The 25,290-nt window shown below is 47.4% G+C and overlaps 1 protein-coding gene across 1 annotated transcript; it reads right to left on the reverse strand.

Annotated features, from left to right (window-relative positions):
* Positions 1-6,368: 6,368 nt before the first annotated feature.
* Positions 6,369-6,495, reverse strand: POLD4 (DNA polymerase delta 4, accessory subunit; the record flags this gene model as incomplete). The annotated part of the gene is given in 1 exon segment (XM_029575714.1): positions 6,369-6,495. A coding segment is annotated over 1 exon segment (97 nt), but the record flags the coding sequence as incomplete, so codon positions are not given.
* Positions 6,496-25,290: the final 18,795 nt, after the last annotated feature.

Below are 25,290 nucleotides of genomic sequence, written 5' to 3' on the forward strand. Positions count from 1 at the left end.
TTTGCCCCGCCAAAGTTAGGCCCTCAGCCCAGCACAGAGAGGGAGAGATTCTGCCCCGCCAAAGTTAGGCCCTCAGCCCAGCACAGAGAGGGAGAGATTCTGCCCCGCCAAAGTTAGGCCCTCAGCCCAGCACAGAGAGGGAGAGATTCTGCCCCGCCAAAGTTAGGCCCTCAGCCCAGCACAGAGAGGGAGAGATTCTGCCCCGCCAAAGTTAGGCCCTCAGCCCAGCACAGAGAGGGAGAGATTCTGCCCCGCCAAAGTTAGGCCCTCAGCCCAGCACAGAGAGGGAGAGATTCTGCCCCGCCAAAGTTAGGCCCTCAGCCCAGCACAGAGAGGGAGAGATTCTGCCCCGCCAAAGTTAGGCCCTCAGCCCAGCACAGAGAGGGAGAGATTCTGCCCCGCCAAAGTTAGGCCCTCAGCCCAGCACAGAGAGGGAGAGATTCTGCCCCGCCAAAGTTAGGCCCTCAGCCCAGCACAGAGAGGGAGAGATTCTGCCCCGCCAAAGTTAGGCCCTCAGCCCAGCACAGAGAGGGAGAGATTCTGCCCCGCCAAAGTTAGGCCCTCAGCCCAGCACAGAGAGGGAGAGATTCTGCCCCGCCAAAGTTAGGCCCTCAGCCCAGCACAGAGAGGGAGAGATTCTGCCCCGCCAAAGTTAGGCCCTCAGCCCAGCACAGAGAGGGAGAGATTCTGCCCCGCCAAAGTTAGGCCCTCAGCCCAGCACAGAGAGGGAGAGATTCTGCCCCGCCAAAGTTAGGCCCTCAGCCCAGCACAGAGAGGGAGAGATTCTGCCCCGCCAAAGTTAGGCCCTCAGCCCAGCACAGAGAGGGAGAGATTCTGCCCCGCCAAAGTTAGGCCCTCAGCCCAGCACAGAGAGGGAGAGATTCTGCCCCGCCAAAGTTAGGCCCTCAGCCCAGCACAGAGAGGGAGAGATTCTGCCCCGCCAAAGTTAGGCCCTCAGCCCAGCACAGAGAGGGAGAGATTCTGCCCCGCCAAAGTTAGGCCCTCAGCCCAGCACAGAGAGGGAGAGATTCTGCCCCGCCAAAGTTAGGCCCTCAGCCCAGCACAGAGAGGGAGAGATTCTGCCCCGCCAAAGTTAGGCCCTCAGCCCAGCACAGAGAGGGAGAGATTCTGCCCCGCCAAAGTTAGGCCCTCAGCCCAGCACAGAGAGGGAGAGATTCTGCCCCGCCAAAGTTAGGCCCTCAGCCCAGCACAGAGAGGGAGAGATTCTGCCCCGCCAAAGTTAGGCCCTCAGCCCAGCACAGAGAGGGAGAGATTCTGCCCCGCCAAAGTTAGGCCCTCAGCCCAGCACAGAGAGGGAGAGATTCTGCCCCGCCAAAGTTAGGCCCTCAGCCCAGCACAGAGAGGGAGAGATTCTGCCCCGCCAAAGTTAGGCCCTCAGCCCAGCACAGAGAGGGAGAGATTCTGCCCCGCCAAAGTTAGGCCCTCAGCCCAGCACAGAGAGGGAGAGATTCTGCCCCGCCAAAGTTAGGCCCTCAGCCCAGCACAGAGAGGGAGAGATTCTGCCCCGCCAAAGTTAGGCCCTCAGCCCAGCACAGAGAGGGAGAGATTCTGCCCCGCCAAAGTTAGGCCCTCAGCCCAGCACAGAGAGGGAGAGATTCTGCCCCGCCAAAGTTAGGCCCTCAGCCCAGCACAGAGAGGGAGAGATTCTGCCCCGCCAAAGTTAGGCCCTCAGCCCAGCACAGAGAGGGAGAGATTCTGCCCCGCCAAAGTTAGGCCCTCAGCCCAGCACAGAGAGGGAGAGATTCTGCCCCGCCAGGTCCCCAGAAGTGTTCTGGAGGGGGGAGATAGAGGAAGAAGGATTTTTGCAGGTTTTCTGAAGTCTTCTCACAGTTTTGCCCTGAGCTTCCTGACAGGCAGAAACCCTTGCGCAGTGGATCAGGAGGGAGCCGTGTGCCTCTTCGCCCAGTTCAGGAGGAGACCGCAGTGACCGTGCAGAGAGAAGTGTCTTGATCAGAGATTTCGGTTTTTTACCAAAAGGGAAGGAAGCCGTTTCTGCTGCCCTTCCTTGCCTTATCCAATATCTGTACCAATTCTATTGGAATATTTGACAAGGATACCTCTCGCAAATAACAGTCCGCTCCCCGACAATCATGCTCCCCGATATTCTTTTCAGCCATTTATAGCTCCTGATAGATGTGGACAAATCAATCCTTGATTTTCAGAATCCGGTTTTGCACCATTTGCCACTTTATTTGCCAAGCTGATAACTTACTGGACTTGTTCCCCCATTCGAAGTATTCCTGATGCGCATCATCTAGTTTATATTGAATCTCCGCACATATTATGGCATTTAGTCTACACCTTTTTTCATCTAACTCCTTAAGCATTTTATTACCTCCAGCCCTTTTATGCTTGATCTCCAGCTGTTTTATAGACTCACCTAATTCTGACTTCTCCTTTTGTTTTTGTTTTTTGACAGCCACTGCTTTGGATATCAACTGACCACGTAAAACAGCCTTGAAGCCGTCCCACAGTTTCTGTATCCCCACGTCTCCATTATCACTGAGATGCAAATATTTTTATACATCCTCTATCACTTTAGTAGAAAACTGTAAATCAAGCAGCAAAGTGTCATTTAACTTCCAATATCTCTATAGAAACATAGAAATGACGGCAGAAGAAGACCAAACGGCCCATCCAGTCTAACCCAGCAAACCTTCGCACTCTTTTTTTTTTTCTCCTCTCTCATACTTATCTGTTACTCCTGACCCTTAGAAACCTTTTGGTTGTGTATCCCTTCCACCCCCGCCATAATGCAGACAGCAGTGTTGGAACTGCATCTAAGTGGATATCTAGCTTAATTAGCTAGGGATAGTAACCGCTGCAATAAGCAAGCTACACCCATGTTTGTTTACCCAGTCTATGAACTCAGTCCTTGTTGGTTGTTGTCTGAATGTAAATCCTCTTATCTTCATTCCCCCCTGCCATTGAAGCAGAGAGCTATGCTGGATATGCGTGAAGTATCAGACTTTCTCCCCTTGCTGTTGAAGCAGAGAACTATGCTGGATAGGCATTGAAAGTGAAGTATCAGGCTTACTTGGTTAGGAGTAGTAACCGCCGTAACCAGCAAGCATTTTTTGTGAATGGAAATCCCGCATTTATTTTTCCCACATTACCTCTTGCCGTTGAAGCTTAGAGCAATGTTGGAGTCGCATTAACTGTGTGTATGTTTATTGAATAAGGGTATTATCTCCAGGTAGTAGCCGTCATTCCCGCGAGCCACCCACTCTTCATTCACATCCTCTAGCATTTATGGATCCACAGTGTTTATCCCATGCCCCTTTGAAGTCCTTCACAGTTCTGGTCTTCACCACTTCCTTCGGAAGGGCATTCCAGGCATCCACCACCCTCTCCATGAAGAAATACTTCCTGATATTGGTTCTGAATCTTCCTCCCTGGAGCTTTAAATCTGACCCATCTCTCTCTGTAGCAACTTCACCACACGTTCTATAGGTGCATGATCGGCCCACATTATTGAACCGATTCTTGTCATCTTACACACAGACATGCTCATCTGATGAATAGATCTATACGCAAATAGGAACTGTGAGCTCTCGAAAAAAAAAGTATAATCCCTGGTAGAAGGATTCCTTATCTTCCAAATATCAAAAAGCCCCCGTGATTTAACCAGGTGTTTCAAATTATTCCTTTGGGGATTTAGCAAATGTGCGTGAGAGGGATCGTTGTCCATTCTCAGACTGAAAGAGAAATTAAAGTCCCCGCCCCCGCCAAAAGCACATAAGCCATCTAGCAAATCACTCAGGTTGCTCGCCCAAGCTTCAAATAAAACTCTGCCTGGTTGGTATTTGGTGCACACGTATTTATCAATGTTACTATAACATCACTCACTCTAACTCTCATAGATATAAACGTTCCCCCCCTATCATTTTGGCATTCTAACTCTTCAAAGGGTGATGTACGAGAAAACATGTCCCCCGCCCCTCCATGGCTTTCCTCCAGCACATTAGATGCACTGAATATTGAAGGAAAAAATGTACACTTAAGCAAACATTCATCTCGTTTCTTAAACTGGGTCTCTTGATTTAAAAAAATGGATGCCCTTGTAGCTCTTGCTTCCTGTATTAGTAATTGCCTCTTCCTAGGTGAACATCCCCACCTTAAGAGACGCTCATCTTTCAACTACACGAGAAAGAGCATTTTCCATTGCTTCCCCCAAAACTTGGAACACCCTACCCAAAGAACTGAGGACCCAGCACATCCAAAAAACATTTAAAAAAGACCTAAAAACATTTTTATTCCGCAAACTGTATTCTAACTATCTGACACCTGATCATCCCAGCACTCAACAGAACTCGCAAGCATAATCCTCCTCCTTCATGCTCTCCTGATGTACCCTCCCTTTCTACCCCTCCCTGCTCACTCCCTTGATCCGTTAAGTTCTTTGAAAATGTTCTCCGCAATATTCTGTTATTCAACTACTACTAAGAAAAATATGCTGATTGTTCACAAACCCTACTGTTCCCAACTACTATGTTAATTCCATTTGATTGTAAGATAATTGCATATGTTGGATAATTGCAGATTTGTAAACCGTTATGATGGCTCTACCGAATAACGGTATATAAAACCCTACAAATAAATAAATAAACGGAGGCCCTTCACATTAATGAGATGACTTTTCTGTCAGCCATCCTCCCTGATGTAGAATGTTTCTCTATCGTATGCCCCCCTTAACCCCATAACCTACTCATATATCAACTGTACCTCTCTTCACCTCCCCTCTTCCCCTCCACTCCCCACCCCCCCTCAAAACACACCTGCGTACCCTCCGAGTACGCTTTCCCAGGAGAAACAGCGTTCCCCCCCCCCATGTCGACCAGCACGCTGCATGTCATAAAACATATAAAGAACATCCAACCAGAAATTGTGTTCAACATTAACAATATGTGTAAGACATTACTGCTATTGAAAGCCTCCTCTCATATATGAACATAAGAAGCTAGAAAAATCATGAAATGGTCACGCAATATACAGCTAACTAAGAGGATCTTAGCTGCAATAATTATTGTTACTGCTTAGCTCGGCTAGGTCTTTCTTCTCATGTTTCTGTTTTATTGTTTTTCTTCTCATGTTTCTGTTTTATTGTTTTTCACTATTTGTTTTGAAATCAATTGCTGCTTCATGATGTATTATTGCTGCTGTTAAATATTTTTGTGTATGTTACTTGTAATCCATTGGAATTTGTGGATCAGCCAGAATATAAAAAGTTTAAACAAACAAACAAATACATAAAGTGACTTATCCGGCTACGTTTCTGACCAGATAACTCAGGGGCAGGGAATGGGTGGATCGGGGAGGAGTTGGGCCACAGGGCTGTTCTCTAAAGTTAGGCAGATATATTCAGTAGCACTGCTGCGCCACTGAATATCCTGGCTAGGTGTATCGGGAAAACTTGCCGAGTCACATAGGGGCTCAATATGGACCCCTCTATTTATCTCCAGTAATTTTTCTTCCTACTCCCTCCTCAAAATATCTCTTTCATCCTTGTTGGACTCTGCTCCATCTTGGTAGCCCTCCTCTGGACTGCCTGTACTCTGAGATGGAGCGATGGCAACCAATACTGGATACGATATGCCAGATGAGGTCTCACCAATGATTTGTATACAGGTACTGTCAATTCCTTTCTGCTAGTTATTCTTCTCCCAGTACATCCTAGCATACCACTAACTCTTGTGGCACTCTGGTGACCTTCAGATCATCAGAAGTGATGATCCCTAGAATCTTTTATATTTGCTGAACATCAGCATCTTGCTCTGTGTTGTGCACTGCTCTCTGGGGTTTCTGCTTGGCTCTGCACTTTTTTTGTATTAAATCTTAATTGACATACTCTCAAAACATTCCTCAAGGCTTTTTAGATAATTTTTTTCTACTCTGTCTAGTGTCAGCTCTCTTGCGGATCTTATTGTTATTTGCAGAGACAAACCTTCCCTATTAGCTCTTCTTCAATGGGTTCCATCTGAAAATTTGATCTACACTGGGTGCATAAAATTGCTACTAGGCAGCCTAGATGGATCTTTCTGGTCTTAATCTGCCATCATTTACTATGTTATTATATTAATACTGCTTCTGAAATTGTTGATTAGAGCTGGTGCCAGAACTGATCCTTGAGGCACTCTGCTGGTCATACTCCTCTCTTCGAAATAAACTCCATTTATCACCACCATCTACCTTCTATCAATCACCAAGTTTATCACCTTAGGATCCATCTCTAGGCTGCTCAGCTGGTAAATGAGTCCTACTGTGTGGGATAGTGTCAAAGGCCTTACTGAAATCTAACTACACCACATCCAGTCTTCAGTGATCAGATTTGTTTAGCATGGCCTCACCCTTTTGGTTGCTTCTCGTTTCGCTCTTTTTCTGCCCATCTTCCTTCTTATGCTTCACCACCTGATACGAATCGGTGATAAGACCTTTCCGTCCCATGGTGCAGTGAAGGGAAGCAATTCTTCTGATCTCTACCTCAAGCAATAACAAAGAGAAAATCAAATTATAAAACTGTAGAATGAGAACCTTATTCTGGGTCCTACAACAAAGGTGCACAGTCCTGAACCTCAAGGACTGCAAACAGGTCTGGCTTTCCGTATAACCAAATTATGCATATTAACTTGGTTTTCAAACTAAAGGTGTCAGATATGCCAATGAATATTCATTGTAGAGACCTGTTTATGGCCCTCAAAGATCAGGGTTTGCAACTCTGCCCTACTGAATACACGAGCCTATCCCATTACTGCTGTATTCTCAATGTGAAAACCTAGGAAACAGAATTGGATTATCTGTTTTTATGACCTAGGGGCAGGTGTGATCACTAGCAAGCTGGAGGTCAGGCCACATTAATCTCTTATTCTCTCTTTATACTGGCTTTGTTCATCTGTCTCTGTTAATATCTAGCTCTTTCAACCTGTCCCTTGGCCCATTTTCTCCTTTAATTCCTCTATATCTCTTTCCCTTACAGTGTATTGGGGCCCAGCTGTTCTTCAGCCTGTTAATCTCTGACCTGGTCTGTCTCCCCATTGGCCTATCTGCCAGGCCATTGCAAGGGGCAAGGATGACAACCAGCAGTGGAAGTAAGCTCTTGGGTGGAGCTTACTTACAGGACCAGCTGGTGGTCTTCTAATAACACAGCACTATAGGAGCAGTAGTGACTTTGAAGGAGGACCAGCTGTCTGCGTCACTGGAGCCATATCATTGGAGGTGATCCCCTCAGAGCTCCATTTAGCCCCATGACAGTCCTGCCTGTCTACAATCTCTTATATGTGGAAATCCTATAAAGGACATTTATAAGAAACTGAAGAATGCATCTTACTGTCACAAGCCAGTACATTAGATCAGGGGTTCTCATCCCAGTCTTCGGGGCACACCTAGCCAGTCAGATTTTCAGGATACCCACACTGAATATGCATGAGATATATTTGCATGCACTGCCTTCATTGCATTTATTTTATTTATTTATTTAGAGTTTTTATATACCGGCAATCATGAAAACATATCTTGCTGGTTTACATAGAACGGGGGTGCAATAAATACATAGAACTAGAACTGTGGTGACAGAAGGTACAGTTACATTTAACAAGGGTGGCCGAACTTGGAGAAGGAAGAAGAGAGGAGAGGATAGAAATGGTTAAACAATATACAATTTAAATGAGATACAATTGCATGCAATTGTATCTCAATTCTTTGTGGATACAAACTTGACAGGCTATATTGAGAACCCCTGTATTAGAGCAATCTACTAGAAAAAGGGTTTTTTTTTTAAATCCAAAATTAATGTCCTGATTGCTAAGAGACGCGGATTGCTCTATGTGGGCCCTTGTTCTCTGTTCCTTGTTCTCTCCTTTCCCTTTTCAAGGTCTTCCTTCTTTTATTTTCTATTTTCTTCTTTTGTCCACTTGCTTTCCCTCCTCAATCCTTAATTACATTTTTCACAAAAAACTCTGCCAGAGAGGGGTGACCAGTGCTGCCAACCCTCCAGGATTATCCTAGACTCAGTCTCCTGAAATTAAGGGTCAACCCTCTGGACGCTGCTGTGCGCAGTCCTAGAGAAAAGTCATAGGGAACTCCAACGCCCCCCTCCAAACAGCAGATTATCAGCTTCTCATTAGTTTCATATACTGCTAGGCTGTAATGCAGTCAGCTTTTATAAGTCAAGGTTTAAGAGAAAGATAACAGGAGACCCAGCTTTTGTGAGATAAATACAACATTCAGGTTTTTTTTGTAGTCTAATGAATGCATTTTGGATGTCTGTCATTTTATTTTCTTTCTTTTTTTTCTAGGATCAAATTAAATAACACAAGTACTGCTGTCATGGATTATAAAGTAAAGTAACCCCTCCCCCCTTTCACAAATACTATTCTTAGAGTTGCTAGTGCCTTTTCATGCTGTGCATAGACGTGCAAAATCTGCCACCCAGGCGCGCTGATGTCCTGCTGGGGGCAAACGACGAGTACCTTCCTGCCTCCATTAGAAACAACTGTCCCTAAGCTCAGTAAGCAGAGCTGACAGCCCTGGGAGTCAGGGGAGAAAGGCACCGAGCTTTAACCCCAAAGCCCGAGAGGGGCAGCTTCTCTCGAGCCCTGCTTTGCACCTGTGCAGCCCCGCTCTCCTGCCCGGCCCGGGCAGAAACAGCTCCCAGCCTCCTCTGACAGCCCGAGCAGGCAGCGCCGGCGTCGCTTTCCCTTCGGTTTAAAGGTCCAGCACCGCGGGCTGCCTGCAATCGAGACCAGGATCAGGGGCAGAGCGCGCCACAGCGCCACCTGCAGGACTGGAGAGCAGGTGCTGGCATTGGAGAAACAAGGTGACTGGCAGATCAAGGGCATGCGGTCTGCCCAGCTTTAAAGTCCCTTTCCTCTCCCTCGGAGATCCTCTGTGCTTGTCCCATTGCTTTCTCGAGCTCCGACACTGTCCCCATCTCAACCACCTGCACTGGGAAGGCCGTGCCATGCACCCACCACTCTCTCCATAAAGAGAGATTTCCTTAGATTTCTCTTGATGTCAATCCCTTTCACCCTCATCCCTTGACTCGTTTCAGAGCCAGATCCTTCCCAAAAGAGATGGCCCTTCAGGGCAGCTGACCAGAAGGGGTAAAGGCAGCTGTTTGTCCAGGTTTCCCACTGACACAGACATAACCCCTTTATAGGGAAACTGAATGACCAGTGAAACCAAGCAAAGGCACTGGCCAATGGCCATAGGGTTATCAATGCCCCTTGGTCAAAGTTGTTTCTGCAACGTTTTTGAGAAAATGGTGAATGGTGCACTTGTATTTAATCACCCCCAAAGGCTCTCCACACCACGTGTATTCCAGGAACCGAAATGTAAACAATGTATCAAACAATGATGGTATACCTGGTTATCTCTTTCATATACCTTATTCAAGCTGTCATACTATACGAAGGTATATAATTTTGTAGGACCACTACTCATAGGGTCAAGGTATTATACCAGACTCTCTTTATGGTCTCAGGTCCGTTTTGCTTTATATATATTTTTTTGTAATTTTTTTCATTTTTTCATTCACTTTTCAACAAACTGATGAAAGCTCCAAATTTCAAATGGTATGAAACTGCAAATCAAAGTCAGATAGCAACAGTGTCACTTTTTCTAGTAATAGCAGTGGCTATTTTCTAAGTCAGGAACCAGGAAAGCACAGGAGCAACCGGAAGGCAGGATAAGCAGGAATGCGGGAGCAGCACATTCTGCACAGTGCAAGAGATCTGTTGCTGGGGCGTTGGAACGGAGCCTGGGGCAGCCTTAAGTCCATTACCACCATTTGGAGGCGCTGCAAGAACGTTCTCATTGCGGTCACCAGTAAGGCTCCATGTGCACCACACGAGCTCGTGGAGAGGCCCCGGATCATGGCGGCATCCCAGCAGGGATTGCCACTCTCGGCGGCATCTGCCATCTATTAGCAGCAGCATCTCTGCCTCAGAAGGCACTGGTAGAGCTGGAGGTGATTGATGCCGGTCGCGGACGGGTCCTGGGAAGGCCAGCACTTATCCCTGGGAGTGAGAGGCAAGAAACAGATCAACTATTGGGGATCTGCTGGGTACTCGTGACACGGACAGGCTGTTGGGTGTGAGGGATCTTGGTCTAACTCAGCATGGCAGGTCAGACAGATGATCACAAAAGAGAAAGGGCAGAATCTGAACTTTTCCTTGTTCACTATGAGTAAACACAGCCCTTAGCTCTGGGCCAAGTCCACTACACCATCTGCTTGACCATTTTTTTTTTTTTTGACTTTCAACACACAGAGACTGGTGTTAGGCTCCAAAATCAGCATCTCTTTTTATTTTATGTGCCCCACCGGGAGTTCACCCTTTGAAACGTGGCAAAAGCAGGCCGGACCGGGCTCTCCAGACTGAAGTAACAATCCTAGTTGGAAAGCCAGGACTGGTCAAATGGCTTCCCACATACAGAGCTGCCACGTTACCTACTTCCAGGAGGGAGTCACTTTTTTTTTTTGGCCGGTCCTGATTTTACACTTCCATCCCAAAGCATGGGGGGGGTTATTGTCGTCCCACAGTGCTTCAGGTCCTGTGAGGCATCGGAACGAGGTGGCCAGAAATCCAGGAGTGGCCTGAACTCTCCCTCCTGGCTGCGGGTTAAATGGCAGCTCTGCACGTGGTGGGTGCTCAATGCTGCGTTGGGTGGCCTCCTTTCTCCTGGCTGAACCACCCGCCCCCCTTTGGATCGGGTTTACAGTTCTGCTCTTTGCTCGCCCCCTGCACGGCGCTCCTCGCGTGCCAGGCCCTCGGAACACTGACAGACACCGCGCGGATAATTTATCTGCTCGAAAGGCCCCCCGGGGGGGGGGGGGGGGGAGAATCGCAACCCAACGAGAACAAAGGGAGTTGCTGCCTCACGAATCTTTCGCCTAAGACCCGCATCGCTCGCCCAACGCAGAGCCCTGGGCTCCCATTGGCGAGCGCTAAATCCCATAATCCCCTGCTTTGTTTAGCCTTCCCCGTCTTGAAGGTGGCAGGATTAGGCAAAGGGAGGATCAAGAAGACTTGTCTGTTCCACCAAGGTTTGAAAGACAGATACAAAACAAACAAAAAGAAAACAGGCTTAAAAATTTAAAGGGATACAGTCAGGACTGTTGCAGCATAAGAAGTATGTTGTTGGGTTTTTTTTCCCTTTGTCAGCAGCCTGCATGTTAATAGCAAGTAGAATCATGGTTAGCCATGTTTACATGTGAAAATGCACAGAAGAAACTGAAAAAAGTCATGGGATGGGACTGGACCAGTGGATCAGCGGTAGGACTGCGCACTGCCAGGCAGGGCACCAGGGTTTTGGCTTCTACTCCTGGCTGGGGAGGCTTTTGGGGGCTGCATTCAAACGCCCTGTGAGGAGGGACAGGCAGCGACGCTTGGTGGTCAGGAGATAGGGAATATTGGGCTTCAGAAGGTGCTGTGTCCTGTGGCCCCTGGGCCCAGGACTGTCAATGCGTTTAGGGGCTCATAAAATGAGAAAGAAATCCATGGGTGATGGTGAATGAAAGCTCGGGGTGCTGTAATATTTTGAAGGTTGGTTCCGATTGAGCTGGACGTGCAAAGGAGCAGGAGGAAATTGCCAGGTTGGAGGAGAATGGCGCATGGTCTCGGCAGCTGTCTGTGCTCTTCCGGTTCCGCAGAGAACTCGGGGTGTAGCTGTTACGTATTTCGCTTTTAGTAGATAATCCCTGTTCTGTCCAGGACCAATCTGGCTACGAGAGCCCCACTAAAGATGGGATGGTGTTTAGGACATCCAGGGCGATGTCATAAACGGAATAAAAATGTACGCCTGCATTGCAGTTTTATCATCTTCAAAAATACTCTCACCAGGAAACCGGAAGCCTTCCACGGAGGAGTTTTGCAGTTTGAGTTCTGAGCAGCCTTACTGAGTGCTACCAGAAAAAGAGATACATAAAATACATGTCACACCTGAAAGGGCTTTGAAAACAATAAAAATGGAAGCAAATCCATCTATGTCTGTCTCCTGCTCTCTTTCATTCCTGTCCTCAGCGAGCGGGATGGCCAGAAAGCCCTGCCGAGGGTGCGGTGAGCTGCTGGTCACTTGCTGGTGGGCAGAGCCTGCATGGAGCCCGCCACACATTCTGAGGCTCTGGGGGCTGGGATTTCACCTTTGACCTGAATTGGCAAAGAAGAAGGTGGCAAACCCTTCAGTGCCCTGCAGCGGGGCAGCCCATCCTCCAGAACTTGCAAAGACGCAGTACATCAATCCTGCACGGCATGGGAGACACAATCTCAGAGTTCCTTCACTGTGCCATTTCACAATGGCCGAGTCTCCGTCTTCAGTGCATTGCTCAGTGCCTGTACAAACGTAAACAAGAACAAAGGCAAGTCAAGCAACAATCCAGCAGATAAGACCATGCCAGCCGCTTCTGCCAGGCAAAGGCCTCTCTTTAGCTCACTTGGCATGCTGGCGGTTTTTGCATCACAAAGTTGCAATCCAGTTTTATACAGGGTGATCGGTGGCAGAGGCAGGGCCAGGAATACCCAAAACATGAAGGCAGAAGAGAAGTGAACCTCAGGGTAGGAGACAGCCTCGGAAGGTAACCCAACGTATGAAACACACAAACTGGAAAAGGAGAAAGCGGCATCTAAAACAACCAAAGCATGAATGCAACACGAACAGCTAAAAAGCAACCTCAGTAAAAAACAAAACAAAACAGTAAACAACCACATTTTGGGCCTAGCTCTAGCCTCCTCCTCATTTGGGATTGCAGCTCACCTGGAACCAGCTTCAGCTGGCTATGATTCTGTAAGACTTCGTTGGCAACCCCGGCTCAACTTAGTGCAGTCACTGCAGCACGGCCCCTCCAGCTGGAGCCCACCCATGTAGCAAGGCTCCCTCTGGAGCTCTGCCGTCTTGAGCCTTAAGGCCTGGTCACTAGCTGTTGCCATTGAGCAAGGAATATGACTCTCTCCTTCCACAAGCTGCGAATGCTGCACATCTCCAGCTTTAGTTGGGCCACTGGCTGGGCAGCAGATTTCTGGCCTGGAAATCAAAGCCAGGCCATCTGCATTACAGTTTGTAGCCCTTGCCACCGGGCTGGCCCAAAGCAGTGCTTTTTTGACACCTCTTCATGTTTAGCCACCGCCGACATCCCGATTTGTCCTGGGACTGATGGGGACATTTTTGGTTGAATTTTCAAAGCATAGGAAATATTTACTGCTAGAAAATGACGGATTATGGGTGATTTCCCTCGGTTATTTTGGCGTTAGCATGACTGCGGCCCTGAGCCTGTTTCAGAGCACGCAGGCCTCTCCTGGTGGAAACACACAAACAGGCCAGGACACTGGGATTTTCCACGCGGCCGGCACACGCTCTCATGCCTCACTGATCGCTGGCGCCACACGCCAGCTTTACACTTGTCCAACTGTTTGTTCCTTGCTCGTGAAGAGAAAACACACACACACAGGACAAAGGAGTATCGGAGGCAGAGATCTCTGCCGCAGGCCACAATTCCCTCCCTGAAAGGAGTTTGACAGCTTAAGACAAGCTCTGTAACGTGACTCCCTGTCTCCTCCTGCTGTTCTGGCTCTCCCTCTGTCTCAGGCAGGGGTCAGAGCTCCCACAAGCTTTCTCTCCCTGACTCTCTCATCTCAGCTTGACTGGCATGGAAAAAAAAACAAAAACATTGGAAAATGCAAGCTGAACAAAAACTGGATACAAGCTCTTCCACATCTCTGCACGCTTGATACAGGAACATGTCAGTCTGATATAAAAGTTCTAAATGTGCCAGGGTTTTCCCTACATGCACATTCACTTTGGTTGTATGCACAACATCTGCAGAGGAGTGGGTGTGCAGCGACATGTCTGTGCTTTTCCTCAGGTTGCATCAGGCTGATTACTGATTATTGTTCAGTTGACTGCTCAAGATCACCAATTTAGGTTTCCCTTTTGCCGGGAGCTTGATCCCTGCATCCACCATCCTTTCAATGAATATTTCTTTCATTTTTTTTTCGTCTACCCCCTTTCCGCCTCGTAGCATGACCTCTTGTTCTTCAACTTCCTTTCTATTTAAAAATGTATAACCCCCAAACCTGGCTCTCCTTAAGTTAAGAACATAAGAACCTGCCGTACTGGGTCAGACCAAGGGTCCATCAAGCCCAGCATCCTGTTTCCAACAGTGGCCAACCCAGGCCACAAGTACCTGGCAAGTACCCAAACATTAGATAAATCACAAGCTATACTATTGCTAATTAATTAATTAATTATTTTTTTATATACCGACATTTGATCTGAGATATCACATCGGTTTACATTCAGGTACTGTAGGTATTTTTTTTAATTATTTAATTGTTTAATTAATGGCAATTTGTGGATTTTTCCATTAGGAACTTATCCAAACCTTTTTTAAACCCAGTTACACTAACTGCTGCAACCACATCCTCTGGCAATGAATTCCAGAGCTTAACTATGCGCTGAGTGAAAAAGAATTTTCTTCGATTTGCTTTAAACGAGCTACTTGCTAACTTCATGGAGAGCCCCCTGGTCCTTCTGTTATCTGAGAGAGTAAATAACTGATTTACACTAACATGGTCAAGTCCTTTCAGCATTTTGAGGCACACACTCAATACCGGGGCTAAACCCTAGCCTTCTCTGTAATTGTTCTGAGTGCAGGTCCTCTATTAGGAGAAAAGATAAAACTTCAAGGCCAGTGAAGAAGCTGTGGACACTGTGATGGTTTTCTAACATAAAACTTTCCTGAAGTAGCAGTTCAACATGAACAATGTGGCACATGGAACAAATTCTCTGGTTAACTGAACTGACAGCAGTAAATACGCGGTCCCTGAATCACTCCCTTGGGGGCTCTTCCTTCTCCAAACTGGAAAGGATCCTTCTATCCCCTTAGGATTCCCCTGCAGTAACTGTGATCCACTGCTTGCTCCCGAACTCTCCAGTTTTCTCCTTTTCTCTCTTGTGCCTTTGGGCTCCTTCTTAGCTGTGTACTTACCAGTGTGGTGGCTCTTTTCCTCCTCTCTCCTCCCAGGGATGATATCAGCTGAATATCCACTCCTTCAACCAACTGCTAGACTCGCAGCAGAATCCCTCGGACGGAGGGACTCCCAGATGACGTAGAAAAAAACTCATATCTCTTGCTAGAGACTACGAAGGGTAGTTAAAACTTCCAACAGAGGTCACACTATAAGTAAACAACTCAAAAAAAGAGGTAAACTACCAACTTTTGAATGCTGATTTGGAAATCTCTTAACCGAGGCTTTGGGTCTGTACCTCGAAAACTTAAGGGAACTGAAAGGAAATACTCCGGTCTTATTAAATATAAACTAAAATATCCATGGATTTAATACGTTTTCTGCAACGAGTTTGGACTGATCATGTAATGATATGTTTTTCCCTAGGTTCTCATATTTCTTTGCAAAATCCTTCCAGGATCAAGATTCCAGTCAGGAAAACTAGTGACCTTGTAAAGTTGGCTTCTGCCTTAAAACTTTCCCTCAGAATTTGGCTAATCTGTCACTAGATGACAAAATCACTGATTGGAATAACAGATTGACCTTACTTTATGGCCAAGCTGCTCTCCTGTTGTCTTAAATCATGCAAATTGTCCAGTGACCAGCCATGGTATCCCTCCGGATTAAAAATCCTCAAAAACCAAACTCGCCACCTTGAAAACATTTGGCAAAGGACCAGATCCAAAATTACCCAGATAGGCAGGACTTGTTAAATTCCTTTCAAACTGGTTTCAGGACAGGGCAACGCACTGCATAGCCACATAGTGGCTTTAATAGTGACCTGCACTGCATTTTAGAATGGGAGTAGGAAGGGGAACTGCTTATTACACCTGTTAGACCTCTCAATGACGTTTGACACCAGTGACCGCACTATTTTATTAGAATGAATACTTAGCATGCGTCTAGGACTCACAGTCTAAGGGGCCTTTTCACTCAAGGCTTTCTCCCACGCTGTGTCTATGGGAAAAATACTTAGTAAATAGGGGCCTAAATCCATACCTGAGTCAATGGAGGGTGAAGGGACTTGCCCAGGGTTGCAAGGAACGCCAGCAGGTTTCAGCCCATTGCTCAAACCACTAGGCTACTGCTCCACTCCCATATCATCTCGGGGCGATGGCCCTTTACAACTGGGCTCAGGATGCCGGAGAGCGAACTTCACTAGCCACCCATCTGCCCACATCCGAGGACTGTCTCCTGCTGCCCTTCTGCCAAGGCTCGCTTCCCTCCTCAGCCTTAACCACCCAGCTGCCGCTTCGGCGGTGATTGTCCCGCCCGCCCCGTAACGTCATCTCAGGGCGACGGCTCTCTATAACCGGGCCCAGGATGCCGGAGGTGCTTGCGCCGGTGGTGCACGTGCCTTTGGCGTGAGCACGAAGGAGCGCAAACAAAGGAGCATGCTCCTTTGTGCGCTTCTTCATGCGCGCCTGAGAGCGCTTATATTCTCATTTCTACCATTATTTTCCTATTCTTACACCATTACTGGGCTTTACCCTTTTCTGAATAAGATGTTAATTTCCACTATTACTGGTCAAGAGAGATATGGCTGTCTTCCACCTTGCCTACACCTGTTGCGCCGGAGGTAGAACCTTGGGCCCAGTGGGGTTGACCTTGGGCCCAGTGGGGACCTGTAGGATCCTTAGGAAGGATCCTACAGGTCCCCACTGTCGGCAGGCGGAGTGGGCTGATGGACAGAGGCCGGCTGGAGCTTCACCAATACCAGCCCTCGTTCCCCGCGGGTTGAGGTGGGGTCTCTTAGGCAGGGGGTTTCACGGTTATCGGCCCCGGCTCGTATCCCTCCAACCATGGCTCTTACATTTCAGGTCTGGGATAGGTGGAGGAGTGGGCTGGTAGGGGACAGGAAATATTTGTATAGGTCTCCTATCTTTTAGAATAAAGAATGTATTCCTGGTTGTTCATCAGTATTGGCAAAACCTTGGGCATATATTTGGGATGGTAAGGGTCCAAAGACTTTTCAGGAGGTATAACGCACACTTCCAGCCTGCTCCCCTCAGATTTTTATTTTTATCTTGGGGTGAGACATTTCATTTACTAGAGAGAGGTGCGGGAAGCCCTTAACCAGAGATTTTGTCACGAGGCTTCACTGGCTGACTCCAGAATTTACAGTTTATTAAATAAGGACCTCAAACAATCGCCTTCGCATAATTTGGGTTGGGAGAAAGATCTGAAAGGTGTCCTTGGGGAAAGGAAAGGGGATTTATTTATTGGCAGCAGTGGGGACCGTTTTACCCTGGTCTTTCTGTTCCCATTAGTATGGTTTTATGCCATACAGGAAGATTTAATGACCACTATGTAAAAACAAAACCCCCAAAAAACCTTCTTAGGATCAACAATCAAATAAACTTCCAGTGGTCATCCGATAAATGTCTCTGTAATTGATAACATTAAGCATGGTTCTGGAATTGGACTGCTGTGATACAACAAATATAGAAATATAGACGCATGTCGGCAGAAACAGACCATATGATCCATCCAGTCTGCCCACCCGCTCAATTAATTTAGCTCTATTATTCCCATCGCTCCCTTAGAGTTTGACCTGTCAGATGTGGCTGACGTCACAGAATTTGCTGTTTTCATAATGGTGGACAATATCATAAAGGCACTCTGACAGTTGCAATGAAACCAATATTACCCCAAAACAGCTGTACTGGGATACAAAGGGACATAGATAAGAAACCTGTTTTACAAAGAAAGATGTATTGATTTAAAATTTCTTATAACCCACTTATCCCAGTAAATTACTGTGCTAAGCAAGGAACAATGGATGTAAACATCATTCATAAAACAAACACACGTACCAAACCATATATAATAAAATATGTAGCAGTTCTATATTAAAATTAAGCAACAGCCTGCACAAGTAAATAATGTCAAGGAAGAGCTTGTCGTCAGTTATAGCTCGTAGATCTGCTGGGAGGGCTTGAGTTGAAACTACTGCATCTTTCACAAAGGAAATGAAAAACAAATCTTGGTTCAGAGAGCATAAGAACATAAGAAATTGCCAGGCTGGGTCAGACCAAGGGTCCATCAAGTCCAGCATCCTGTTTCCAACAGTGGCCAAACCAGGCCACAAGAACCTGGCAATTACCCAAACACTAAGAAGATCCCATACTACTGATGCAATTAATAGCAGTGGCTATTCCCTAAGTAAAATTGATTAATAGCCGTTAATGGACTTCTCCTCCAAGAACTTATCCAAACCTTTTTTAAACACAGCTACACCATCTGCACTAACCACATCCTCTGGCAACAAATTCCAGAGCTTTATTGTGCGTTGAGTGAAAAAGAATTTTCTCCGATTAGTCTTAAATGTGCATAACGTGTGCAAAGGATGATGCGATTGTAAATCCGTCTTTAAACACAGAGGCTCTCCCTCACCCACAGCTCTGAACATCAAAAGAAATTCCATATCGAACTGGCAGCCAGTGTTGTTTTAAAGCGGGCGTAACAGGATCAAACTGTGGAGTAAATGTAATACACCAGGCTGCAGCGATTTTGTATCAGTTATGAGACCTGTAACTGAATTTTTGGCAAAACAGCTCCAATCCAGCGATAGTCCGAAAAAAGTGACAATAAAAGCCGGCAGAACGGTCTGCAAGCCTTGCATGGATAGCACATATCTCAGCCACCTCACAAAGCTCAATGTATACAATGCCAATCTTTAAAACTGAATATATTTGGTGCTTCAGGGTCAGATGAGAAAATAATTAAAAAAAAAAAAAATAATTCCGGAGACGATTCAATGATCGGTGAGAATAATAAGTATCACGAGCAGTTTCGAAATGTTTCTTATAGGGTAAGCACGCCGCATTTTATTATCCATCCTTTCATAGATAGAGAACTGTGTGTAACTGTATAACTATAATAAAATGCAGAGTGTGTTTGAAACACAACTAAGAATCAAAGACCACATTGATCTAAATATCCAATGATATTTCTGATATTTTAAAGATTCCTTGCAATTTTCTATCTTTTCAAATCGATTGTTTTGTATAAACTTTGAAGGTGTTGGAATTTTAGTTTTTGTTCCTAGGCATTTCTTTTACAATTTGAGCGAATGGGCGCAGCTCAACAGGATGGGTCAGAGGTGTTGCTACAATTTGCATCACCGCAACCGCGGCAGCACGGAAGAAATTGAATGTAAAAAGCTACAAAAAAAAAAAAGCCATGCCGTCACTGTTTTACTTATTCATATTTAGCTCACGCCTTTTCATTGGTAGCGCGAGGTGAGTTACATTCAGGATTTTCTCTGTCCCCACAATGTAAGAGGGTAACTTTAAAAGGATTGCGCTTGTCCCTGTAAATATGCGTACCGGCCTGCGAGAGGAGAGCCGCCGCAGTTTTAAATTGTACACGCGTATCACGTGTGCGTTGGCTGGCGCTTCAGGCGCGCGTGCAGGCGGATTCTGAAACATGCTCGCATGAGGGGAAAAACCCAGCTTTTCCAAGGAGTCCACCAGTCTGCCCAGTTCACATTGAGCTAGTCAAGACCCCTCTCTGGTTCTTGATCCTGCAAGACCCTCCCCCCATGTGACCCCCTCGCCTTCACCCTGCGCTAAACGCCCTAAAACCCGAGATCTCCAGACTTGCTCCTCATCAGGATCGGAAGTAAAGTTACGCAGATGACAAGCCGACACGCGCCCTGGTCACATCTTTTTTAAAATGCAGACTTGCGCCCGTAAGTCTTGGCCCCTCCTCCAGAATGCGCCGTGTCCCGCCCCTTTTCCACCCTCTTCTTTTTGATGCGCACACGGGTATGTACACGCGTCTCTCTTCTCCCCTTCCTTCCTCCCTCACACTCACACACACACGCTTTCTCTCACAGACTCCCTCACACACACAAGCTCTCAGTCTCATTCGCTCTCCCCCCCACACAAGCTCACATTCTCTACACACACACACACAAGGTCTCACTCTACATGCTCTATCATACATACACACACAAGCTCTCACCCCGCCCCCCCCCTCCCCAGGCTCCCATTCTTATGCACACAGAGACGCACACCCAGGCACCCATTCCCACCCACACATATATACATTCAAGCTCTCATTCTCACCCACCCACACACATAGCCTGTCACACAGATACACACAAATGCACACACACATAGGATCTTTCACAGGCTCACACACATGCACACACAAACAGGCTGTCAGACACACACAGGCTCTCACTCATTCACACATACATACAAGCTCACACACATCATGGTCTCCTGTTATCATCGGGCCGTGGTGAGATGACCCGAGGGCCTCCTGCTTTCTTCGGGCTCTATGACCCCACTGATCTTCCTGCTTCGGGAGGGAGCGGAAGCTGTGCACGCTTCTTCAGCTGCCATCTGGTTAGGCTCCGCCGGTGGCCCCTGCTGCTGCCACCGGACCGCCATGCACACCAAGTGGCGCCTCCGGCTCTCCTCGTCACCATTGCAGGGATGGGATCCCGTGACAGCCTTGCAGCTCTGGCTCATCATAAACAGAGGGAAGGGGTGGTGAAGCCGAGTCAGTGAAGAATTTGGAATAAGGAAAACTTTCTGGTAGCCGTACTCTTGGACTCCTTTTTTGAACGTTGTAAAAAGTCTTCTTTATTCCAAATTCTTCCTTGACTCTGCTTCATCACCCCTTCATCTGTTTATCATGATTTCAGGTTGTCTACTCCCCGGTAACTAATCCTGCATTTATAATTATGCATACAAATGCCCTCTATTGGAATGTTTTGATGTAATTGGCATCATCACAATTACTTGTTATTTTGAATTCCTATTCAACAATTTATTTGTATGGAATCCTTAATCCTTAATCCCTCCCGATGCAGCCCATGCGAAACACGGTTCCGTGTTGGGGGACCTATTGATTAATAAATGTTGCTATTTACATATTCTGAAGGCATTTTTTGCTTATTTGAAACATTCAATATACATGTGCTTGCAACACACCCGTCATTCCGGTTACTGCCCTTAACCAACAAGCCTGATACTTCTGATGCAACTCCAACGTTGCTCTCTACCTCAACGGCAAGAGGTAACGGGAAATTGGACTCAAACAGCAACCAACAAGGGGCCTGACTTGGATGCTTTGGGAAACTAAGTATGGGGTTGACCTGTGTGGTGCGGCAGATGCTACCATAAGCTTGCTGGGCAGACTGGATGGACCGTTTGGTCCTTTTCTGCTGTCATTTTCTCTGTTTCTATTGCTATGGGAATTTATGTAAGTATTTTCAATACATCAAATATTAAATAAAAACTAGTCACAGTGCAGCACAGTCTCTATGGCTCACGTCTGTCCTTCTGGCAAGGTCCAATGCCTGCATGGTGCTGTTTCCCCAAGGGATTCTCTAAAGCTGCTGGAAAGTCGGACTTTACCCACGTCTACAGTTTCCAACCCTGCTTCCCACTGGAACCAAAGTCAGCAATTTATGACCAGAGAGGTGAGAGTTCGACAGGTAAACCTCAATCAAAGCTGAAGCTGGGTCTAGATGTGAAAGGGCAAGGCACAAAGCCTAGGAATGACTTAGAATGGAGATAGGGCTATTAGTAAAACTGACTCTCACTGATCCCTGGGGCATTTCCTCCTGTTTTTTTGTTCATTCTTTGTACAACCAGCTCATAAATCCAAACAATAAAAGTCAGTGGTGAAGGCTCAGCACTTTAAATCAACTTGGAAAAGATCCCCATATCATGACATTCCCTGCCAGCTAGCACCAAGTGGCAAAGTTTCTCTTTTGGAATTTATGCCTTAGTCAGGAGCTAGTTTATTTTTCTTCTTCTCTGTTATAGTCAAAAGATTTCCATTTATGTAATTCTGAACCTACAAAAGGTAATTCACAGTACCTGCTCAAGAGTACATCTTCTTGTTGTTAAGTTATCACTCGGATGCCCAAAGGCTAAAAGTATTTTCATCAAAAAGGGATTTATTAAGATCAGTTTCCTGACAGAGGCTTTGACTCAGCAGAAGATTCAAAAAGAAATTCTAATGCTTAAAGAAACACAGTCCTACAGTTTTGCACATCCACCTCGGTGTTGGCAACGTATTTTGGCAAAGTGACAAGAAAATGCACAGCCTTTCTCCAAGGAGATGATGCTGTGTTGACCCCTGCCTCCAAGGAGGGAAGTGGCCCCCCACAACAAAATCCTACATCTTCAGGGTAAGGGAAGATGTTGACAAAACTCCCGGGTCCTCCTGCCAGCCGGCAGACTGCCCACAACGTTACGCCGTTCCTCCTGTCATGCCAGCATCAGACTTGCAGACGTGGCCGGCCAGCTTTGCTAATCTCTTGTGAATCGTGCGCTTACTTCAGAGCCGGCTTGTGAGGTTTGGAAAATGAGCAGGGATGGGAGGGAAGGTTTCACATGGGCCAAGGATTGCACCATTCCTGACAGCCCTTCCCAATGGACCACCAAGGCCTCCGCGGCCTGTGCTCTGCCACCATTCTCTTCAGCGTCTCCTGCTGGGAGAGGCTGGGACTGCAGGAGTGGGGATTCACCTGGTAGCCACCGCTCCTGCACTGTCCCCCTACATTCCCCTTTGCCCGGGAGAGGCTGGGGTTCCTCTCATGTTTTCAGTGGTCTCTGCCGGTGTGAAGGGTGAGAAGTTTACATTTTATGATGTAGAAGGTATCTTTGCTGAGCGATAACTTAGACTGGAGTGATGCATTGTCGGGTGGAGGTGGGATAGGGGGGGGGAATCGATTTCTAGCCCCCGGGACCTCGCCTCTTTGTTTGTGTTTATAATTTACGGTCGAGCGCTGCAGGAGATGTGAACGCAGGAAGAAGCGAGGCACAGAGTTGAGGGAACTTGTAAATCATCAGTAACTGTACAGGTGTGAGTCAGGAAGGGGGGGGTGGGGGATGAGAAATAAAGAGAAGAGGAGGTAAGAGGATAGGGAAACTAGGCAGACAGAGGAAGGGGATGGCGAGGGAAACCAAAGAGTCAAGGGGACCTGTAAATCATCAGTAATTGTACAGATGTGAGAGAGGAGAGGAAGGGGCAGGAGAGAAACTGAATAGGAACTGGGATCAGAGAGAGACAAAGGAATGTAAGCAGGAGAGAGGGAAATGGAAAGAGACAAAAAGAGTGTGAGAAAGACAGCAATAAATGTTAGGGGGAGAGAAGAATGGAAGAGAGACAAACATGCAGGAGGAGTGAGAGAGATGGGAGCAGGAGCTGAGAGTAGGAGTCAGGATCAGTGACAGGAGGTAGTTGCTGCTACAAAGTAAGAGGAGCCTTTTCCTGGCCATTAGATTCACAGCGGGGGTCTTGTCTTGCAAAGAGATAGGGAAAACCATTCTGCCCCATTTTAAGCTTGTTGCCCCTGGATCCATCACCCACTCCCCCGTTTGGCTTTTAAAACACATAAATACTGGCAACTGAAAGCCAGAAGGAGAGGTCTTGACTTCCTCTCCCACCTTGCTATTAGGTTGGTGTAAGAGAATTAAGAACATTTTGGGGGAAAGACTCAGCCGGGTGAAGGGGGTGGGGAGGGTGCAAGAGATGGAGCCCTCCCTGTCTCAGAAGAGCCAGGTACAGAGAGAGATCCACTAAGCACTGCTCCCAGAGATGCAGAATTGGGGGGAAAGCATTGGTGCCACAGTCCTGGCACCAATGCCAGCGCTGCAGAGCTGGCCTCAGCTCCTCCTAGGTGCAGCTCCTCGTGGCCACAGTCCTGGCACCAATGCCAGCGCTGCAGAGCTGGCCTCAGCTCCTCCTAGGTGCAGCTCCTCGTGGCCACAGTCCTGGCACCAATGCCAGCGCTGCAGAGCTGGCCTCAGCTCCTCCTAGGTGCAGCTCCTCGTGGCCACAGTCCTGGCACCAATGCCAGCGCTGCAGAGCTGGCCTCAGCTCCTCCTAGGTGCAGCTCCTCGTGGCCACAGTCCTGGCACCAATGCCAGCGCTGCAGAGCTGGCCTCAGCTCCTCCTAGGTGCAGCTCCTCGTGGCCACAGTCCTGGCACCAATGCCAACGCTGCAGTGCTGGCCTCCGCTCCTCCTAGGTGCAGCACCACACTCTATCACCAAGGCTGCTGGGACCTTGAAGACAGGGCCCACGGCCAGCTCTGCTGGCATAGCTGCACTGCTCATATCTATAGGTCCACTGGGTCTCCTTTCATGCAAGGCCTTAAGGAATTGCAGCAGAGCCCTTCCTGGGCTTGCCCGCTTCCAATCCACTAGAATTGGTGAACAAGACTTGGAGGTGCAGGTTCGTATTAGGATTAAACATATTATTTTATTTTACTCTTGTCTTCCAATAGAAAGCCACCTAATCCAAATCATTTGAATGCAGTTTCGTACTGTGCCCCTCATTCCCGCAAACAGATTTTAAAAGTGGGCCATCGCGATCACCAGCTTTGCATCAAGGCATGTGATTGTTTTGATACTGACAGGCCGAGCGGTAAAACTTTGTGCTGAATTTCAGCACCCAATCCCCTAATGCACAAGTTTTTAATTCCTGATCCAGTAAGTTAATGCACCGAGAATTAAAAAGTGCACCCAACGAGTTAAAATGTGCGTTCAGGACAGGCTGAACGCACATTTTATCTCAAAGGGAAGGGGGCAGGGATGCTGGAAGGGGGACTCGGGCTGACACTGCATCCCCCCCATCCCGTGCAGTCGTGGATGGAGAAATTATGGGGCTTTGCAGCACATTTCACCGTCTCTCTCAGCCTGAATCAAGTCATTCCTCTGCAGGGGGCACCTAGCTAAGCCACAACTCTACAAACCAAGAAATCGCTTTTACGGATACTTACAAGCAGCAGTACGCCTTGCACAGAACTGTAAAGAAAAGCACTGCTGAGAGGCTCCACGTGCCAAACGTGCCAAGGATCATCAACCCCCATGCCACACCAGCAGGTCCCACTGGAAGGATGGATGTAAGCAGCTGTAGACTGAGCTATGCTCTGTTATTCTTGTGAAGTTGCAAGTTGATTCATGAGTGGCCCCGTCGCTTCTGTCGATCCATTGATAGATTGTCCATTGCTTCTATCCTGGGAATGCTTGAAGGAGCAGAGGGACAGAGAGAGGAGTCAATGGTAATGGGGGCAGATTTCTGCTAATTTATGCAAAAGATGGGAAGGTCAGGTCCGTCCCCCCCCCCCCCCCCCCCCCCCCCGTCCTCAAGTGTCCAGAGCTAATCTATGGAAAAGTTGGCAACCTATGTGGGGAGAGAAGGGGCCTCTGGGCCCGTGCCCTGCACCTTTGAAGTACCTTGCAAAGCCCCTGGATTAAACCATGTTCATATCATCGCATTTCCACGTTTGTGTACAG

Source organism: Rhinatrema bivittatum, chromosome 13, assembly GCF_901001135.1.
Source record: "Rhinatrema bivittatum chromosome 13, aRhiBiv1.1, whole genome shotgun sequence".
In the NCBI taxonomy this organism is placed as follows: Eukaryota; Metazoa; Chordata; class Amphibia; order Gymnophiona; family Rhinatrematidae; genus Rhinatrema; species Rhinatrema bivittatum.